Source organism: Phytophthora cinnamomi (assembly GCF_018691715.1).
Source record: "Phytophthora cinnamomi strain GKB4 chromosome Unknown Contig53, whole genome shotgun sequence".
Taxonomy (NCBI): domain Eukaryota; phylum Oomycota; class Peronosporomycetes; order Peronosporales; family Peronosporaceae; genus Phytophthora; species Phytophthora cinnamomi.
In genome coordinates this window covers 1,112,771-1,130,376 of record NW_027150986.1, presented here as the reverse complement: position 1 = coordinate 1,130,376, position 17,606 = coordinate 1,112,771, and the positions used below count along the sequence as shown (strand labels likewise).

The 17,606-nt window shown below is 58.3% G+C and overlaps 9 protein-coding genes across 10 annotated transcripts; 4 read left to right on the top strand and 5 right to left on the bottom strand.

The window, feature by feature from the left end:
- Nucleotides 1-12: 12 nt before the first annotated feature.
- On the bottom strand, nt 13-605 carry IUM83_00294 (uncharacterized protein; the record flags this gene model as incomplete). Its single annotated transcript, XM_067924056.1, has 3 exons — nt 13-339; nt 410-469; nt 570-605. 3 exons carry the CDS (start codon nt 603-605, stop codon nt 13-15), a joined length of 423 nt encoding a protein of 140 aa, XP_067789194.1.
- Nucleotides 606-1,277: 672 nt separating this feature from the next.
- On the top strand, nt 1,278-3,496 carry IUM83_00293 (Ankyrin repeat protein; the record flags this gene model as incomplete). Its single annotated transcript, XM_067924055.1, has 9 exons — nt 1,278-1,439; nt 1,524-1,832; nt 1,919-2,017; nt 2,094-2,180; nt 2,276-2,374; nt 2,451-2,549; nt 2,627-2,734; nt 2,832-3,015; nt 3,090-3,496. 9 exons carry the CDS (start codon nt 1,278-1,280, stop codon nt 3,494-3,496), a joined length of 1,554 nt encoding a protein of 517 aa, XP_067789187.1.
- Nucleotides 3,497-3,722: 226 nt separating this feature from the next.
- Nucleotides 3,723-4,327, bottom strand: IUM83_00292 (uncharacterized protein; the record flags this gene model as incomplete). The annotated part of the gene is made up of 3 exons (XM_067924054.1): nt 3,723-3,801; nt 3,881-4,112; nt 4,192-4,327. 3 exons carry the CDS (start codon nt 4,325-4,327, stop codon nt 3,723-3,725), a joined length of 447 nt encoding a protein of 148 aa, XP_067789188.1.
- Nucleotides 4,328-4,521: 194 nt separating this feature from the next.
- Nucleotides 4,522-8,750, bottom strand: IUM83_00291 (uncharacterized protein; the record flags this gene model as incomplete). Its single annotated transcript, XM_067924053.1, has 3 exons — nt 4,522-7,608; nt 7,688-7,773; nt 7,850-8,750. The coding sequence occupies 3 exons, from the start codon at nt 8,748-8,750 to the stop codon at nt 4,522-4,524; spliced, it is 4,074 nt and encodes a 1,357-aa protein (XP_067789189.1).
- A 352-nt stretch (nt 8,751-9,102) lies between these two features.
- IUM83_00290 (Ubiquitin family protein) lies at nt 9,103-10,497 on the bottom strand (the record flags this gene model as incomplete). Its single annotated transcript, XM_067924052.1, has 1 exon — nt 9,103-10,497. The coding sequence occupies one exon, from the start codon at nt 10,495-10,497 to the stop codon at nt 9,103-9,105; it is 1,395 nt and encodes a 464-aa protein (XP_067789190.1).
- A 327-nt stretch (nt 10,498-10,824) lies between these two features.
- IUM83_00289 (Ribosomal protein L7Ae/L30e/S12e/Gadd45) lies at nt 10,825-11,451 on the top strand (the record flags this gene model as incomplete). The annotated part of the gene is made up of 1 exon (XM_067924051.1): nt 10,825-11,451. The coding sequence occupies one exon, from the start codon at nt 10,825-10,827 to the stop codon at nt 11,449-11,451; it is 627 nt and encodes a 208-aa protein (XP_067788662.1).
- A 128-nt stretch (nt 11,452-11,579) lies between these two features.
- Nucleotides 11,580-12,980, top strand: IUM83_00288 (tRNA dimethylallyltransferase; the record flags this gene model as incomplete). Its single annotated transcript, XM_067924050.1, has 1 exon — nt 11,580-12,980. The coding sequence occupies one exon, from the start codon at nt 11,580-11,582 to the stop codon at nt 12,978-12,980; it is 1,401 nt and encodes a 466-aa protein (XP_067788817.1).
- A 77-nt stretch (nt 12,981-13,057) lies between these two features.
- Nucleotides 13,058-14,752, bottom strand: IUM83_00287 (DEAD/DEAH box RNA helicase; the record flags this gene model as incomplete). The annotated part of the gene is made up of 1 exon (XM_067924049.1): nt 13,058-14,752. The coding sequence occupies one exon, from the start codon at nt 14,750-14,752 to the stop codon at nt 13,058-13,060; it is 1,695 nt and encodes a 564-aa protein (XP_067788669.1).
- A 182-nt stretch (nt 14,753-14,934) lies between these two features.
- Nucleotides 14,935-17,433, top strand: IUM83_00286 (pre-rRNA-processing protein TSR1; the record flags this gene model as incomplete). Of its 2 annotated transcripts, XM_067924048.1 has the most annotated exons (2): nt 14,935-17,048; nt 17,107-17,128. In XM_067924048.1, 2 exons carry the CDS (start codon nt 14,935-14,937, stop codon nt 17,126-17,128), a joined length of 2,136 nt encoding a protein of 711 aa, XP_067788667.1. The 2 variants fall into 2 exon arrangements, with proteins under 2 accessions (XP_067788667.1, XP_067788668.1); XM_067924047.1 differs by having other exon boundaries at nt 14,935-17,433.
- Between the last annotated feature and the right edge of the window lie 173 nt (nt 17,434-17,606).

Here is a 17,606-nt window from a genome sequence, read left to right as displayed (position 1 = left end):
GGACTAGTCTAGCTACTCATGCTCTGTCTCCTTGTACATCATCCACTCCTTGTCCTCCAGTCGCCCTGACATGAGCTTGAGCATCCGGTCGGCTGTGACCTTATCCTCCTCCTCGTCTACCTCAGCGAAGTGCACCTTGTACGTGCCGTCCTCGTTCTTCGAGACCACCTCGGCTTCGTAGTACAGGCGCGAGCCCTGCTCCTTCACCTTAACCCGGTCGCCCACCTCGATTTCGTCCCACTTGGCGATCCGCTTGACGTCGCTGCGCGGGATGCCTTCCAGCACCTCGACGTTGGACACCTGTATGCTGCACGAGTCCTCCTGTACGTCCGTCACGATCTGCAAAAGGTAAAGCGGGTGAAAATTCTAGCGCCACTTATTCTACATTAAGTAATGCATGAGCTCTTACCCCGACGACGCGCTTCGGGTGGTCTTCGACTTGGAACGTCACCACATCCCCCACAACGATCTACTCAACAATGATACACACAGACAACAGCAGAACAGCGACGGTCTCAGCCACGAGGTTCAAGTACTGTAGGAATGGATGGCAATGGCGTGTCAGCCACCTCTCCAGTGTTATCGGTCGAAGCGCCGGCGCCCATGCTTGGTCGGATCTCCGCGGGCTTCTTGGACGCAGCTACGGCCGGCAATAGGTAAGATAAAGTGTCGGGCCGATGGTCGTTATTTATGCTTAGTTTGCTTTACGCCTCTTCAAAAAAAATGAAGCTAAAAACATGATGCTATCTTTAGATTCTGTTCTGACCGACCATTGGTTAAAATAGGAAGCCAATGGGTGACGAACTTCGTTTAAGTGCGATGCGGTAAATCGTAGTGACAAAATGGGCACCTTGGCTGACGAAGCCATCTTAGGGGTGAGCAACACGCGGTGGAATGGGGGAAGATCGCATTGCGCGTCGAGCTGCGCCGTGTGCTACGGCGCTAGAGCCCTACTACCGATGATAACCCAGACTAAACCCGCTCAATAGAGCCACCACTTTGCACTTTAGAGGCGCCGTCTCACTTACACGCGCTGGAATGTACTGGTCCACTCTCCCCATACAAACGCACAGTGCGATTCCCCCTCCCCCTCCCTATATCCTCCGGTTCTGTCCATTTCGCCGCTCTTAACACCCATGTCGCGGCGCTTGTGAGTGGAGTGCGGCACACCGCTCGGCCTTGGCGCAACCTTCGCGCGACCTCGCGCCGCCTGTTTGCCCCTCTCACTCATATCACCAGCAGCTCAGCAGAACGGAGGAGAGACCGAGGCCCGACGCATGAACCGCGTGCTGCAGCTGCCGCTGGGCGCCAGCGCCCCGCCCGTCGTGGAGAGCTACACGCTGGGCGACGTGCTCATCTGCAAGGCCAACCGCGGCAAGCTGCTGGAGGTCGAGCACCTCGTGCAGACGCTGCACGCGGACGTCAACTACCGCAACCAGGCAAGGCTCAAGAAGCACGCGGCCCTGTCAGTTGTACAGCGAGGCTAACGGTACTATCTATATGTGTGTGCCCCCTGTGAGCAGCACGGGTGCTCGGCGCTGCACGGCGCGGCGGCGTCCGGCCAACTGGACGTGGTGCAGTGGATGGGCGCGCACTGCGGCGTGGACTGGAGCGCCACGGACCACGACGACCAGACGGCGCTGCACTACGCGGCGTTCTACGGCCACCTGGAGGTGGTGCAGTTCCTGGTGGAGAACGGCGTGCCGCTGGACGCGCCCGACAAGTTCGGCCGCCTGGCGCACTGCTCGGCGGCGATCAACGGCCACCTGGACGTGGTCGCCTACCTGCTGGAGGAGTGTCCGAGCCCCATCGACATCAACGCCGTGGACGAGGTGCGTGGGCGCAGAGAGAGAGAGCAGGCGGAGGGAGAAGACGGTGCTGACACTGACGCTGGATTGGTCTGTGGTGGTGTGTGCAGTATGGAGGAACGTGTCTGCACTGGGCGGCGTCCAAGGGGCGGAAGGAGGTCATCCAGTATCTCTGCATGAAGGGCATCGACATCCACATCACGAGCTATGTGCGTAGTTGTATTGGCTGAGCTCTGGTGGATGGAAATTGGTAGGCACGTGTTTCTCACTCACGTGGTGGTGCAGGACAACAAGACGGCGTATCAGATCGCCAAGGACAAGCACAAACAGAAGTGCGTGCAGTTCCTGAAGAGCTGGTACGAGACGTCGCAGGTATGATTCACGAGGAGCTGGTGTGCAGAAGCTTGAGTGTTTATGGGGTTTTGACGCGCTGTGCTCGTTGTATTCTTTGTTATTTTTTCGGGCAGAAATTCGTCCATGCGGCTGAAGAAGGTGACGACGAAGAAATCGCAAGGATCATCGCTGAAATTAACGGCGCGTATCCCTTGCGATTTATGCGTGACAAGGTAACGCGTGGAATTGGTCAAGATGTGCGTCGCCTGTCGAGGATTTTTAATCATGCTATTTTTCTTACATGAGCAGAATGGCAAAAACGCGATGCATTGGGCTGCGGAGTTCGGTCATTTGTCAACGTTGAGACTTTTGAGCGAACACTTCGAGGTGTGGACGGATGTTGACAAGGTAATGGAAGCTCGCGTCATATCAAAATAGTGTCAAATGGGACACTAACATTGTGCTCTCTATCGATGCTGTTGTAGTTCGGTCGCAATGCCTTGCACAGCGCTGCTCTAGGCGGCAACAAGGAGTGCGCGTTCTGGCTCATTCGAAAGGCCCGCGATGCATCGGATTTCCTGTCTTTGACGCTGGTACGTGGCTCACATCTTGTCGTGAGATCTGTTGTGCCGCTGCGTTGAAGTGTTCATATGTCTGACTCTTCTGACGTGCTGACTCACGTACATGTAGACGAACAAGAGCCCATCGCGCTGTGCATTTGAGGCGGGTCACAGCTCGCTCGCTAACTATCTCCAAGCGTGGGAGGAGGGTAATGATGATTACTCAACGAATGACGAGACGTCGACATCGCTGTTAGAGTTCGATGGCGGCCGACCCGCGGGAGATGAAGAGGAGAACGTTGCTCCACGCAGAAGTATGTCGAATGCGTGTGCATTGTGGAGGCTTTTTGCTGACTCTCATCTCCGATTGGTCTTGTGTTTTGCTCAGATATTGAAACGGTGTACAACTGGCTCAAGTTCTTCAAAATGGAAGAATACGCGCAGAATTTTGAAAAGGATGGATTTGATACGCTTCGGGGCGTAGCTACGATCGATGAAGAGGACCTTATCGACATGGACGTGAAGAAGGGTCACCGACGGGTGGTGCTTTCTCATATCGAGGAGCTGCGCAATCAGCTTTCAATGCTCGACGAAAATGCGCAAGTTGCTGGAATGGAACCACTTTCATCCCCGACGTTAAGCATGCTCCCGCCAATCACGAAACAGTCGTCATTGTCCAGTCTTGTTAGTGCCGCTAGTGCGCCAGCCGCTCCTGTAGCAGGCGCTGAGGCGATTCCTCATCGAACAGAGCGACGAGGGTCAATTACAGCACCTCCCCTGGCAGCGGATGTGTAGGTAGACAGCTCTCCGGTTGCCGTCTTCGTCTCTTCTCTCCGAAGAAGGTTCCAGTGCCAGAAGACGGGAAGAGCAAGCGCAATGGGGCTGAGGAATTGGAATCTTGTCGACGAGGGAGATGTCGCGGAGGAAGGAGGGCTTTCATATGTCTTCAGTAGTTTTGGGCGTAGCCTTTCTTATCTATCGGCTATAACATCTTCTTCTTCTGTTCTGTGCTCTTCTTCTCTCAGCGAGTCGACTTGTCTGCGAACGGACTGCAGCCTGCCATCGTGCAGTAGGTGTCGGCGAATTTGGTGACATCGCAGCTGTAAGCAGGACAGGGATAATACGAAAGGTAAGCGCTTCATCTTCGTGTTATGATGGTTTGGTTCAAGCTGTGCGTACCTGCCACGGCCCTTGAACATTCGGTTGTGCATGTCCGCTCGCATTCCTTTACTTGCCATGTCGTGCAGCCATCCAACACGCTGGGCTTCGGTCATGGGTAAAGCGTGTTTCTCCATGGGACGCTTGGATACTTCGCGGAGTTTGGCCGCAAGTTCTCGCGTGTCGTGGTCATCTTGCGTCTTGCCAAAGTCTGCTGGATGAGTCTGCGTTGGTTTTAACGTGATGGAGCTCACTGACCAAACAACAGGCGCAATGGATGTGAAAACCAGCATCGTGACATCGATGTGGGATGAATTACAGGCAGATCGTACGTGTTTTCGGGTTGAGCTGGAACGGCGTCAGCGCGCTCTCCATTTCGTACTCGGTCTTGAGCTGTTCGCGCCATATCTGGTTGCGAGCAACCTCGTCGATCTTAGATGCAAGCGATTCACGCTTCTTGTCGGACATGGCCTGAGTCAGTTGTGGAAATTGCACGAGTGGTGATCGAGGACAGAGATCGAAGGCTATGAACACGCGCAACGTCGCATGTGAATGAAGTGTATATTTTGAGAAGCCTATTTGAAGGCCTCGTCTCGAGAATCTGTGTTGGCGAGGCTAGAAGCATTACTGCGATCCTATCCGCGGGAATCCATCGCGACAGCTCACATCTTGTCCATGGTGGACTTCACCGCCTTGATGAAATCGTCACGCTGCTGAACCTCATACGAATTGCGCCGTTCAACAATCTGTCCGTCGTTGGCTTTCCACTTGTAGTAGATACTCACCATGAGAGCGTTCTTCTTGAGGCATGTCATCCTCGTGATGTGTGAAAGCGGGTGGCACGACTTCACGATGAACAAGTCGTCCTCGTTGCGCGTTGCCGACTTGAGCACGACAAGGTGGTTCTCCATCACGACAACTCGGCGTGGGTGCATGCTGGGGTGTGAAGCACCACCACCGTTTCCGGCCGGCACCTTCTTCTTGTAGCATGCGAAGAACGGGCTGCTCACACACGGTAACATTTGTGTGCGGCTCACGCTCATACCTTTCTTCAGGTCACCAACGTGGTCCTTGACCACTTCGTGAATAGGACCGACTCCACCGCCGGCGACAGGGGAGTCTCTCACGAAACTCGATGTGGAGGAAGACGTACGGCTGTTGCTTGCTTCGTCCTGGACGAAATGCCCCTCGTCATCGTCGTCGTCGTCATCAATCGTGAACATCTCTTCAGTCGACTGGTGGAAGAACTTGCAGTGAGCGGGGTCGGACGAAAGAGAAGCCCGTGGTGCTGGTGGCGTGGAAGCACCAGTGATACTGGCGGGTGGTGATTTCGCCGTCGTAGGTGCTGCGGCAGCTCCTGCATCCTTCAACGCGGGCGAAATGGTTGAAGGGAACGGGACCCGGACCTTCGCCGTCGTAGTCGTAGTTGCCACTGCAGCTTGTTCGACTGCGTGCTCCATCGCAGATTCAACCTTCTTGAGTATGTCAAGGCTCTCAGAGCCGATGGCGACGAGCGAGTTTCGAAGCTTGTTGAGGTTTGGCATGGCTGGCTTCGCGTTCATATCCTTTGCAGGAGATATCGGGGTCTTTCCGACGGCTGCAGCGCCTTGCATGCTCCCCGTTCGGTTCTTGTTGCCCATATTACCCATGCTGGCCGCAGCGTTTGCGAATTCTGCGGTGGTCGCTGCGGACTTCTTGAGAAGCCACTTGGTCCCATCCATCGTTGGGCTCAAAAGCGTTTTGCTACCGGTCTTGAAGGCGCCTGCAAAGCTCGAGTAATACGAGCCTCCAGGTGGGCTTTTGGTGTTGGCAGCGGCCGGAGACAAATTAATATCTGTAAAACCGGAATCATCCGTAGCAATGCTCGATTGGTGAGATGAAGCTTCACTGGTCCTCGAGCTTGCAGTCCTCGCATTAGCAGAATACCCAGGGTCACCTTCATGCATAGATTCTTTCTTGTCTTCGGCATTCGGTGCATTGAATACATCGCCACTAGCGGCAGGGTGAACAGCCTCCATGCTTCGATCGTGTTGGCAAAGTTTGCAACTGGGCGTATCATGGTCAGCCAAGTCATCGACTGTGAGACTGTGAGAGCGAAAGAGGTGGCCGTGAGCAGCAGAGTATCCGCCTTCTAGTACACTCACTCGGGGGAACTCATGCTTGAGCAAGAAATCAATGGTGGATTGAACGCGGGATTGATCGTTCGCGTACGTCTCCAGGAACCCTTCACTTAGAGAGAATGGAGAAGCTGATGCCATACCTTGCTTCTGCTGGAATTGACGCAGTTCCTCAGCAATGTGTGCGTAGCCGTGTCCCATGACACAAATGTGCACACCAGCAGTCTTGAGGGGACCAAGTGTCGCGAGAACTTGATCGAGTACAGCGGAGTCCGACACAGCGTCTGGATCGAAGTGGAAAGCAGTGGGCACCTGACCGCCACGCATTTCCTCCATGCCACGACAGTCGATGACGAAGTATCGAAGGGATCCTGTTTCGTGCCCAGTGATTCCTCCAAACACCGACGGGATGACCTCTCTGCATTCTAGCGTAGCTGAGACGGCCGCAACCTCCATGGCCTGCACGTGCAAGTAGAAAAGCTGCTGCGTTTCAGGGGAATCCGTAAGCGAGTTGGAAGTCGGTGATGACAGGGCTGCCATGGGGTTCAAAGGCACCATTGTCAGCAATTTCACAGGCATGTCGATCATCAATTTCACCGGCATATCGATCATCAGGTTTGACACATCCTTCAAGCCCTGCGTGGACGCCGCGAGCAATGTGTTCATGCCAAAACCGTTGTTCGAGGCTGCAGTTGTCTCCGAGGCCGTGGAATCGGTAGACTTTGCAGCATCAGTTTCGGCTGCCGGTGGCGGCGGTACGCCTGCACGTCGGAGTTTTGCGGTAAAACATGGAGGTGTTGCCTCCATCAATTGGCGAATGCCCTTGACGAACACTTGGTTCTTCGTCGCCTCTCCACGCAGTAAAGTTTCTGCAAGTGTCATCACCATGCAATGGCGTAGCTGCTCGCCTTCCATGCGCATCAATGCCTTCTCAGAATTGATGATGGCGTAGAGTGTGATGAAGCAGGATGTAGTGAGCGGTGCGTCGTCATTCGAAGAAAAGGCTTCCAACAGCATGCTGCAGTCCCAAACCCTCAGCAAGAAGTCGAAGTTGGTGGCCTCTTGCACAATCCCTTCACTCTCAAAGAAGGATGCCAACCACGAGTCTGGAATAGCGCCGCTTCCTTTAGTTCCCTCATATTCGCCTGGAATCGCATGATTCCATGTTGGGAAATGGTCGTGCAGGTGGGAGGCAAGTCGCGGCGCGTGGTAGAGTAGCATGCGCTTCAGTAGCGGGCGACGCCCGGTGGATGAGGAGTTGAGTGGCATTTTCTTGCCAATATGAGGCAAAAATCGACGGCACGTAGCGGCCAAAGTCTCCACAGTTTCCGGGTGCAGTGGTTCGCTGCCGCTCGCAATAAGCAGTGGCGCAAAAGTGAACGCCATTCCCGACATGTAGTCGATGTCAAGTTGGGTACAGAGGTGCGTAAGCAGTGTTTCGGCGCTGTCAATGAAGAGTAGGTGCGTACCACGCATGCTGTCCCCCACCTCGCTTAAAACCCGCGCGTGCGCTGCGCTCGAGAAAATGCGCGAACACAACGTCTCCACATCCTTACGCAGCAGGGCCTGGCTTGGTAGAGACCGCGAAGTCGTCTGTACTGCATACATCGATGCCGAGTCTGCTGCTCCAGGCTGCAAAGGGAAAAACAACAGTAGCAAGATGTGTAAGAAGGCTGAGTGCTATGCTGAGTATTCCCCGTCAAAGCCGTACCTGCACAGTGCGTTGCCATACTGCAAGCCGAGAGCCTGCCGGCAGTTCTCCTGTCTCGAGGAATGCCTGACGCACCGCTGCCACATCTGGAAGAACACCAATACTGGCAATGATCAAGACACTGTTTCGAACCCGCTGCGAGCAAGGCTAACGTTTTCGTACCGATCTGCTGCGCTTTGTGCTGAGCCTGGACCTGACTCTTGATCTGCAATGACGAACTACTGTTCTCACGCGAACCGCTCGCATTGGCTTGCTTGTTGGCTTTCTGCACAATTCGCTCGAGGTCATCATCGTCGTCGTCATCCAGAGAAATGTTGCCTACTGCCGACGGCGCCGGAACAAATATACTCGCACCGGAGTGCTTGCCAGCGTTCTGGACAATCTTCTCGAGATCGTCATCGTCGTCAAGCGAGATACTGCCAACCGTATCATCAGCTGGAGGAGGAACGTCAAAGTTTGCTTGAGCATCCGCACCTGCAAGCATCCGGTCGAGATCATCACTTTCATCCTGCGATGTGGCCTGCATGCCAACATTAGCCGGTGGAGCTGACACTTCGGAGGTTGCTTGGGCACTCGAAGCATTTAACATGCGATCAAGGTCATCGTCGTCATTGAGAGCGTTCGCGCTAACCGTAGTGGCCTCCGGCTGAGTATTTCCAGTCTCCAGCATCCGATCGAAGTCGTCATTATCGTCGAGTGAAACATTGTGAAACGTGCTCGTGCTCGTGGGGGCAACCGGAGCTGGCGCCACAGGAGCTGGCGGAGGAGCGATGTCCATCGGTGATGTCGGTTTCTCCGGAATTGAAGCCTCAGTCGCTGGGACTGACTTGGAACCTCCATCGTCCAGCCACGAAAGAAAGTCGTCCTGCTCCCGACTACCGATGTGCTCCCAGTTCGCTCCCTCTCCTTGCTGCTCAGTGGCAGGCTTCGTCACCTTACTGGAGGTGGCATCCCCCCCGAACAGCTCGTCGTCGTCCAGGTTAACGTTCGTCAAGGTGGGCGCTGCGGTCGCATCCATCTTCACATCGTCGCCGAAGATGTCGTCGAAATCCGCCGCCGACATCTTCACTCGCTTCCAACAGGTCACTACTAGCTCAAGCTCTCGCGGGGCCTTGAGCGATTGAGTGCTCAGGAGAAAATGCCTTCGGGCGGTTGCAGTGCTCCCCTGTTCACTGTATTTTGGGAGGGTCGTTCACGCGATGGCACAGCTGAGCTTGACCGCCTGCAATAGGACAAAGCACGAATTCACAGCACGTTAGAACGCCAACCCAACAACCTTGGCAGGATTCATCACACTCCGAGATATAGCTCGCAGCTTCTTCTCCATTGAACCGCGTCCGGGACACACTTTCAAAATATATATTCTCGTTCACTTGGGGTCCACAAACCGAGCCTGAACTATCTGCTTTTCCTCCTTACACCACTTCAGGCAGGTGTACAGGAGGCGCGGCATTCATCGCGGCCGCCGCGAAAGACTGGTTGTAAATGGACACCTCGCGCTGGTGCAGGTACGAGTGGCGGATGGCAATGAGCCACATGACCACGAGCATGATCGTCTGGAAGATGTTCGCCGACACAATGTCGTCCTTCGTGGGGCCCTGTCCGCCGTACGGGTACTGCACGCGCTCCGTGGGGAAGTCCGTCTCGGAGATCTGCACGGTCGTATAAATCTGCTCTGCTACTGTAAGGATGGCGAGCCACACGACACCTCGGCAGTAGAAGCGAATGGGGCGGATGTCCGTGTCGTGCGCCGCCTTGAACCCCACACAGCCCACGTACACGCCGAAGCAGTGCACCAGGAGCTCAATGCCGCCGATCAGCGGGTCGGGCGTGTAGTACTGCGGGTACTCGTCGTATCTGTCCACGGTTCGGTCCGTCTCGCTGGCCCCGGTGCCTTCTCGCTCCTGCTGCGCTGCGCGTTGCTGCTGGTCGTTGGCCAGCAGCGCGAACTGGCCCATGACCTTCATGGTGTAGATGATGAGCAGGAAGGAGCTCCAGAGCTTCACGCGCCGCGCGCAGTTGCCCAGCGGCGAGTCGAGCATGAGCGGGTCGACGCGTCGCGCCGAGTCCGACGGGAACACGGCGGACGACACGATGTCGCTGTTAATGTGCACGACGGTGATGCCGTCGTCGCGCGCGCCGCTCGTGCTGCCGTTGGCGTTGAGCTCGGCGTTGAGGATCTCCGGGTCGGGCGTCGGCGCCGCGCGCACGAACAGGTGGATGGTGTGGCCGTCCTCCACCTTGTAGCTGGCCAGCGACGCCTCGTCCTCCAGCACGCGGCCGCGGTAGATGAGCCGCTGCGAGGCCACGGCCACGTCGGTGCTCTCCAGCACCTTCTGCTTCATCCGGGCCACGCTCCAGTCCAGCCGGCAGGCCACGTCGAAGAACTTGCCGTTCAGGTCCAGGATGCGCACGTGGATGGCGTCCGGGTCGGCGCTGTCCGCGTCCTCGTTGGCCTGCGGCTCCGCGTCCTTCTTCTCTTCCTCTGCGTTGGTCTCGGGGGTGGATTCCTCCTCCTTCTCCTTCTCCTGCTCTGCGGCGGCCACGCCGTCCTGCTGCTGCTCCAGCTCCTGGTGCTGGCGCTGCAGCGTCGGGTGCTGCGCCTCCTCCGCCTGCGCGGCGGCGTCCGCCTCCGTCTCGCTGTCGCTGCGCATGAGCGCCGACCTGCTCGAGGCGCTGGACGGCGCCTCATTCTCCCCCGCCGCCGCCGGCTGCTGCGCCTCCTCGTCGTCGTTGTCCGCGGGCAGCGCTGCGTATCGTCGCGCGCGGTCGCCGCTGGCCGTGGGCGACGCCCCCAAGAACCGCCCCATACTCGCCGCTTGTCCGCAGTGAAGAAACTGAACCCCGATACTTCCACCGATATACAAGTTAGTGCGTAGTGAGGCAAGTTTCCGAGTATAAGTTCCAGTCGGTGGCAGGAGCACGAGACCCGGGTCGGGTTTGGGATGTAGCGTATTGTCCATGCACAAACCGCATTTCGGCTCGGATTTTAAACAGGGGCGACGAGACGGAGGGGTAGGTTTGGACGTTGATCGTGTCACACGATTCGAGTGTAGGCCCGAACGCCTGGTGTCACCGAATGACACACTCTCACCACGGTTTCCGCTATTGACCAGCGCTTTGTATCGGAGTCGACCATGGCGAAGGCGAAGGCGCCCGTGGCCATGCAGTTCAAGCGGCCGGGCGGCGGCCAAACCGCCAAGGCCAAGCAGAAGCGCAAGGCGCGCAGAACGGTGGAGATTGTGCGGCCGTGGACAGCCCCGCAGTTCGAGGAGCTGGCCAAGGAGGACCGCGACATCGTGCTGGACCGGCTGCAGAAGGAGGTGGCGGCCGTGCCGCCCACGCGCAGCCACGCGGTGCTGGGCGTGAACCAAGTGGCGCGTGCCGTGGCGCGGGGCGAGCTGCGCGTGGTGGTGTTCGCCAACAACCCCGAGTCGCTGGCGTTCGGCCACCTGCCGCTGCTCTGCCGACTGCACCAGGTGCCCGTGTGCGTGCTGCACCTGTCGTCGAGGACGTTCGGCAGGCTGTTCCAGCTCAAGAGCGTGGTGGCCGTCGGCATCAGAGCGCCGGCGACGGGCGAGACTGCTGCTGACGGGACCACGGGAGCTGCGGACGACGGCTCTGCGGCAGAAACTTCTGCTGTTGATGGTGCTGCTGTTTCTACGAAGGCCCAGCCAGCAAAGCAGCTCACACAAGCGGAGCAGAAGAAGCTCGAGAGCATCACCGAGTTCCTCATCTCCAAGGCGAGCAAGCGGACGTCGTAGTCGCGGATCATGCGCGTCAGTTTAGAAAATATACTTTAGGATTTAGAAACCATTTTAGATTATGAACTAAACTCTCCCAGATATATTACCGTGGCAAAAATACTTTACGCAAGCCACTCATTAGCAGTATGGCGGTGCTGCGCAAGGTGCTAGTGGTGATCGGCACGACGGGCGCGGGCAAGACGAAGCTGTCGGTGGACCTGGCCAAGGCCGTGGGCGGCGAGATCGTCAACTCGGACGCCATGCAGATGTACCGCGGGCTGGACGTGGCCACGGCCAAGATCACGGAGCAGGAGAAGCAGGGCGTGCCGCACCACCTCTTCGACGTGGTGGAGCCCAGCGCCCGCTGCGACGTGCTGGAGTTCAAGCGCCTGGCGCTGCAGACCATCGACGACATCCTGGCCAGGGGCAAAGTGCCCATCGTCGTGGGCGGCACCATGTACTACACGCAGAGCATCCTCTGGAAGTCGCAGCTGCTGGACGACGTGCCCGTAAAGCCGCAGCCGCCGGAGCAGGAGCAAGAGCAGGAGCAGGAGCAGGTGAAGCAGGAGCAGGTGAAGCAGACGCCCGAGGCGCTCTACGCGCGGCTGCAGGCCGTGGACCCGGCGATGGCTGCCCGGCTGCACGTGAACAACGTGCGCAAGATGCAGCGCAGCCTGCAGGTGTTCGAGCAGACGGGTGTGCCCCACAGCGAGCTGCTGGCCCAGCAGGAGCGCGAGCAGCGGAACGTCGAGAGGTATTTCGACGCCTGTGCCTTCTGGGTGCACGCTAGCAAACCGGTGCTGAGTGACCGTCTGGCTAAAAGGGTGGACACCATGCTGAGCTCCGGCCTGGTGGAGGAGATCCGCGGCCTGCGCGCTCACGTGAAGGAGAACCCGCCGAGGCTGAACCCCGAAAGTGACGACGAGGAAGAGGCGCAGAACTCGGTCGGTATTCTGCAAGCGATCGGATACAAGGAGTTCCAGCCTTACTTCGACGCGTTGGAGGCGACGGACGGCACGGCCGATGACCCCAAGCCACTGGAGACCATCTTGGAGGCGTGCATTGAGCAGCTGAACGTGGCCACACGCCAGTACGCGCGTCGCCAGCTCTCGTGGATCCGCAACAAGTTTGTGACCAAGAACATCCCAGTCTACCAAGTGGACAGCAGTGATGTGGCGAAATGGGACGCGCTCGTGGCCCAGCCTGCCATTGAGATTGCACAGAAGTTCCTCAAGGGCGAAGAGATCACCTCGCACCAGACTGTCCAGCAGCAGAAACCGGAGGCAGCTCAAGCCGCGTCACTAGAGGACAAGTTCCAGAAGAACACGTGCACAGCCTGCAATGGGCGCGAGTTCACGGGTAAGAAGCAGTGGGCAGAGCACTTACGGTCAAAGGGCCACAAATACCATCTCAAACGCATTCAGATCGAGAAGGAGCGAGCTGAGCGAGGAGAGCCTCCTATCCCTCACAAAAAGCGTCGCCAAGAAGCCAAGCAAAGCGTTGACCCACAGCCACAGACACATACAGAACCTCCATCGTCAGGATAGAATGCAAGCGAGAACATTTTGTACGCAACTCCAGGTTTCGTTCTTTTCTCTATCTATTTAATTTTTTAGCAGGTTGATCATTGCTTGCGAGCCTTCCTGCTCCCCAAATTCCGTTCAAGCTGACCGTTCAACACCGAGAACGCTCGCTTCTTGTCAGCACTGGTGACCTCCTCGTCTAAATCCTCAGCCTCAGCTTCATCGTCATTCTTCTCACTCTCGTCCTTAGTTTTGCGGAGGATGGATGTGGCCTGAAGCTTGCCAGCCTTTTCTGCTTCAAGAGTGTCCTTGAGATGCTGAAGAGCCTCAGTGTACCGCGGCACCAGTGTTTTCATGTGTTCCTGTTGCAGCGGGTACGGCTTCAGCTTGTTGTTGTCAGCCTTCTTGAGCATGCGCATCATGCCCTTCATCTGACCCATCTTCACGAGCGTCACACAGCGACCGTGGCGGCCTGCACGAGCCGTACGTCCCACACGGTGAATATACGTCTTGATGAACGACGGCACATCGTAGTTGACGACGTTCGCGACATCCTCGATATCCATACCACGCGCCATAGCGTCAGAACACACCACAGTCTCCACGCGTCCAGCCTTGCAGTCCGCGACCAAGGCCGATCTCTGCTTCTGCGAAAGACTACTGGAGAACTCGCGAATGCGCTCCGGGTGAGTAGAGTACAATTGGAGCAATCTCGCAAGGCGATGCGTGGAGTTCACACTCGCAGTGAAGACAATTGACAGCGCGCCCGCAAACTCGCTCAGCAGCTCCAACAGCACCAGTGGCTTGGAGCCCGTGTCGCACTCGATCCAGTACTCGTCCAGGTTCGTCGGAGTCGAGTACATCTTGGCCGACCCGGAGGCCTCCTCTCCGTCTTCTTCGTCGTCGTTGTCCGAGTCGCCGGCATTGCCCTGCTTGGCATTATCAGCCAGCGGGTCATCGATGCGTCCGATCTTCGTCAACTCTGCATTGCTCATGCCAATGGCCGCCAGCTTGCGCGGGTTGCGCGTGAGCGTAGCAGACAGCAGCACTCTCGTCAGCGGCGTGCGGATGCGGCGCCTGTTGATGGAGTCCTGGCGCCGACAGGTAACGCCGACCCCCAGGGCCAGGCCTTCCTCGTCCACCTCCTGGCCGTTGAAGACACTGGCGTAGACCTTGGGGATCCAGTCCTGGTACGACTGGTTCAGCAGTCTGTCGGCCTCGTCGACGATCATGATCTGCAGGTGCTGCAGCGTGAAGCCCGGCGTCTGCTCCAGGTGGTCCACGAGACGGCCCGGCGTGGCCACCAGGATGTCCACCAAGCTGCGTCCTCCACCTGTGGTCGAGGCCTGTTTGTCACCTGAAATGTCCCCCACCAGAGCGACCTGCTCCGCCGCGAAGTTGCTCTGGCCGATGGCCAGCCCGCACTTGAGCGGCGTGTCCTTGACGAACTGCTGCACGATCTGGTGCACCTGCACGGCCAGGTCGCGACTGGGCAGCACGACGAGCGCGCGCACGCGGCACACGACGCGCGGCAGCAGCCGCTGCACGATGGGCACCACGTAGGTCAGCGTCTTGCCGCTGCCCGTGGGGGCCGAGATGCAGATGTCCGTCACGCGGTCGCTGTCGCTGGCCAGGATCTTGGGGATGGCCACGGCCTGCACGGGGAAGAAGGAGCGGATGTTCAGCGCGGCCAGCGAGCGGCCCACCTCGGGCGCCAGGCCCCACTGCTCGGCCAGCTTGGCCACGCCGTACTTGGCCAGGAAGCGCGCCGTCGCGTCGTCCTCGCCCGCCACCATGATCGCCAATGGTTTTGTGCTGGCACTTGCGTCGCCTGGCCCAATGTTATCATATATCATTAAATTATATTTTACTGAACCTAATTACGGACTTGATGTACTGAAATAGGGCGGTTCGTTTTGCTGGTCAGCAGCGCTCGGCCGCCGGCCATGGCGGCCATAGTGCATCCTGCCCCGCCACCATGACGTCGCACCACCACCGCTCCGGGCCGCTCAAGCAGAAGAACAAGAAGCACAAGACCGGCCGCCATGAGTCCAAGACGCTGCTGGCGCGCCGCACGGGCGGCAAGGTCGAGGGCCGCCGGGCCAGCGTGCGCAGCACGGGCTCGAGCATCGGCAGCATGAGCCTGTCGGGCCAGAAGGCGGCCCGCCTGCAGCGCCAGAAGCAGCTGCGCGGCAACAAGCGCGAGGAGCTGCTGCTGCAGCGCCGCTTCGGGCTGGGCAGCGCGCTCGGCCCGCCCAAGATCGTGGCGCTCGTGGCGCTGAGCGACCTGGCCGACCTGGCCGAGGTGCAGCAGAGCATCCTGGAGGGCGCCTCGAGCGTGGAGGAGCCGGCCCCGGACGCCGTGGGCCTCAAGAACTGCACGGTCGGCGTCTTCAGCCAGCACAAGCAGAAGCTCTGCGTGGTCGACTGCGGCTGCAACCTGCTGGTGGCCCTGGACGCGGCCAAGGTGGCCGACGTCGTGGTGTTCGTGTTGTCCGTGCACAACGGGGCCGACGGCGGCCTGAGCGAGGAGGGCGTCCGCATCGTCTCGGCCGTGCGCGCGCAGGGCCTGCCCACCACGGTGGGCCTCATTCAGGGACTGGAGAAGCACACGCCCAAGGGCCAGGCCGAGCTCAGGAAGCTGGGCAACAAGTTCTTCGCCACCGAGTTCGGCGAGAGCGCCAAGGTGGCCATGGCCAACGTGGCCGGCCAGCTGTCGCGCGTGCTCATCACGCTCTCGCCCAAGGTGATCCACTGGCGCGAGGCGCGCTCGTACATGCTGGCCACGACGGCCACGTTCGCGCCCGACTCGGAGGCGCAGAACGACAAGGGAGAACAGATCGGCGAGCTGCAGGTCAACGGATACTTGCGCGGCAAGCCGCTGTCGGTGAACCAGCTCATTCACATCACGGACGTGGGAACTTTCCAGCTGAGCCGCATCACTCACGCGGCGGCGCGTCAGACGCAACGCGGGAAGATGGACGCGGACATGAGCGCGAAGCCTCCTGTTGCTCCGGTGCCGGCTGGCCACGACGAGGACCTGGTACTTGCGACTGCAGACCCCGCGCTGCAGGAGGACCTGCGCTTCGAGGCTGAGTACGACCCGTTTGCTGCCGAACAGACCTGGCCGACCAACGAGGAACTTGCTGAGGCTGAGCAGGAAGCCAAGAAGCAGCGCCAGGCAGATGCTGCGGCCAACAAGGGCGCGTCTAGTTACCAGGCTGCCTGGCTCGACGGTGAAGACGAAGAGGAGGAGGAGGAGGGAATGAAGGATGACGATGAGGACGATGCGGGTGCGGTAAACCAGGACTTCTGCAAGACTGGCGAGGATGAAGATGATGACGACGATGACGACATGTTCATGGTCGATGACGACTACGTTGATCAGGCTCAAAAACGCAAGGACGAAGAGGAAAACATGTCGTTCCCTGACGAAGTGGACGTGCCCGTTGACCAGCCTGCTCGCGTGCGTTTTGCTCGCTACCGTGGAATGAAGTCGCTACGCACGAGTGCTTGGGACCCGAAGGAATCGCTTCCTGCTGACTACGCTCGCCTTTTCCAGTTTGCGGATTTCGCCATGGTGCAGCGACTTGCTCTTTCTCGTGGTAAGGATGCCGAGCGTGCCATGAAGGAGCAGCTTCGCCGCAAATCCAAGACACAGCAGTCTCGCTCTCGTGCTTCGTCCATGGCCATGGAGGATGTGGAAGACTCTGCTTCCGTCGCTTCTTCTTCTCTGGCCAACGAGGCGCTGCCCGACGAGTTCGGCGAAATGGGCTATGTGCCGTCCGGTGTGTTTGTGACGTTGCATCTCAAGAGCGTGCCCGTGGCTAAGCTGCAGGCTCGCATTCAGGCTGGTCCTCTTGTTATGGGCGCTCTGCTTAAGCACGAGAACCGATTGAGTGTGCTCAACTTCTCCGTGCAGCGCGCTGCATCTTTCGCTGGCGAGACGCTCAAGTCCAAGGAGGAGCTTTCTTTCCACTGCGGCTTCCGCCGCTTCTCCGGCAAGCCCGTTTTCAGCGACCAGAGCCTGAAAAGCGACCAGCATCTCTTCCAGCGATTCCTGCCGCAGAGTGGTTGGAGCGTGGCAACAGTGTACGGCCCTGTGACGTTCCAGCCTGCTTCCCTGCTGCTCTTCAAGCCTGATGGCCAGCTTGTTGCATCCGGTACGCTGAAGAATGTCAACCCAGACCGCGTCGTGCTCAAGCGCGTCATTGTCACGGGCACGCCGGTTAAGGTGAAGAAACGCAAGGCTGTTGTGCGCTACATGTTCCACTCGCCGGAGGACATCCGGTGGTTCAAGCCCGTGGAGCTTGTGACCAAACACGGCTTGACAGGACACATCAAGGAGTCTCTGGGTACGCACGGCGACCTGAAGGCCGTGTTCAACAAGCCCATCAAGCAGCACGACACCGTGTGCCTCCACCTATATAAGCGCGTCTACCCCAAGTTCCCGACGCAAAACCCTCTGTCGAACTAGATCAACAGAGTAGCTTTGCGCCATTAGTTTTGTTCATATGCATTATTCGAACACGAGCAAGCCTTCTTGGCGTTTTACTACAAGCTGCATTGTGTAGATAAGTCCTAGCCTACTATCAATTCAAAGACACTAACACGCAAGTAAAGCGTCGTTCGCTACCGCTAGCTGCATCG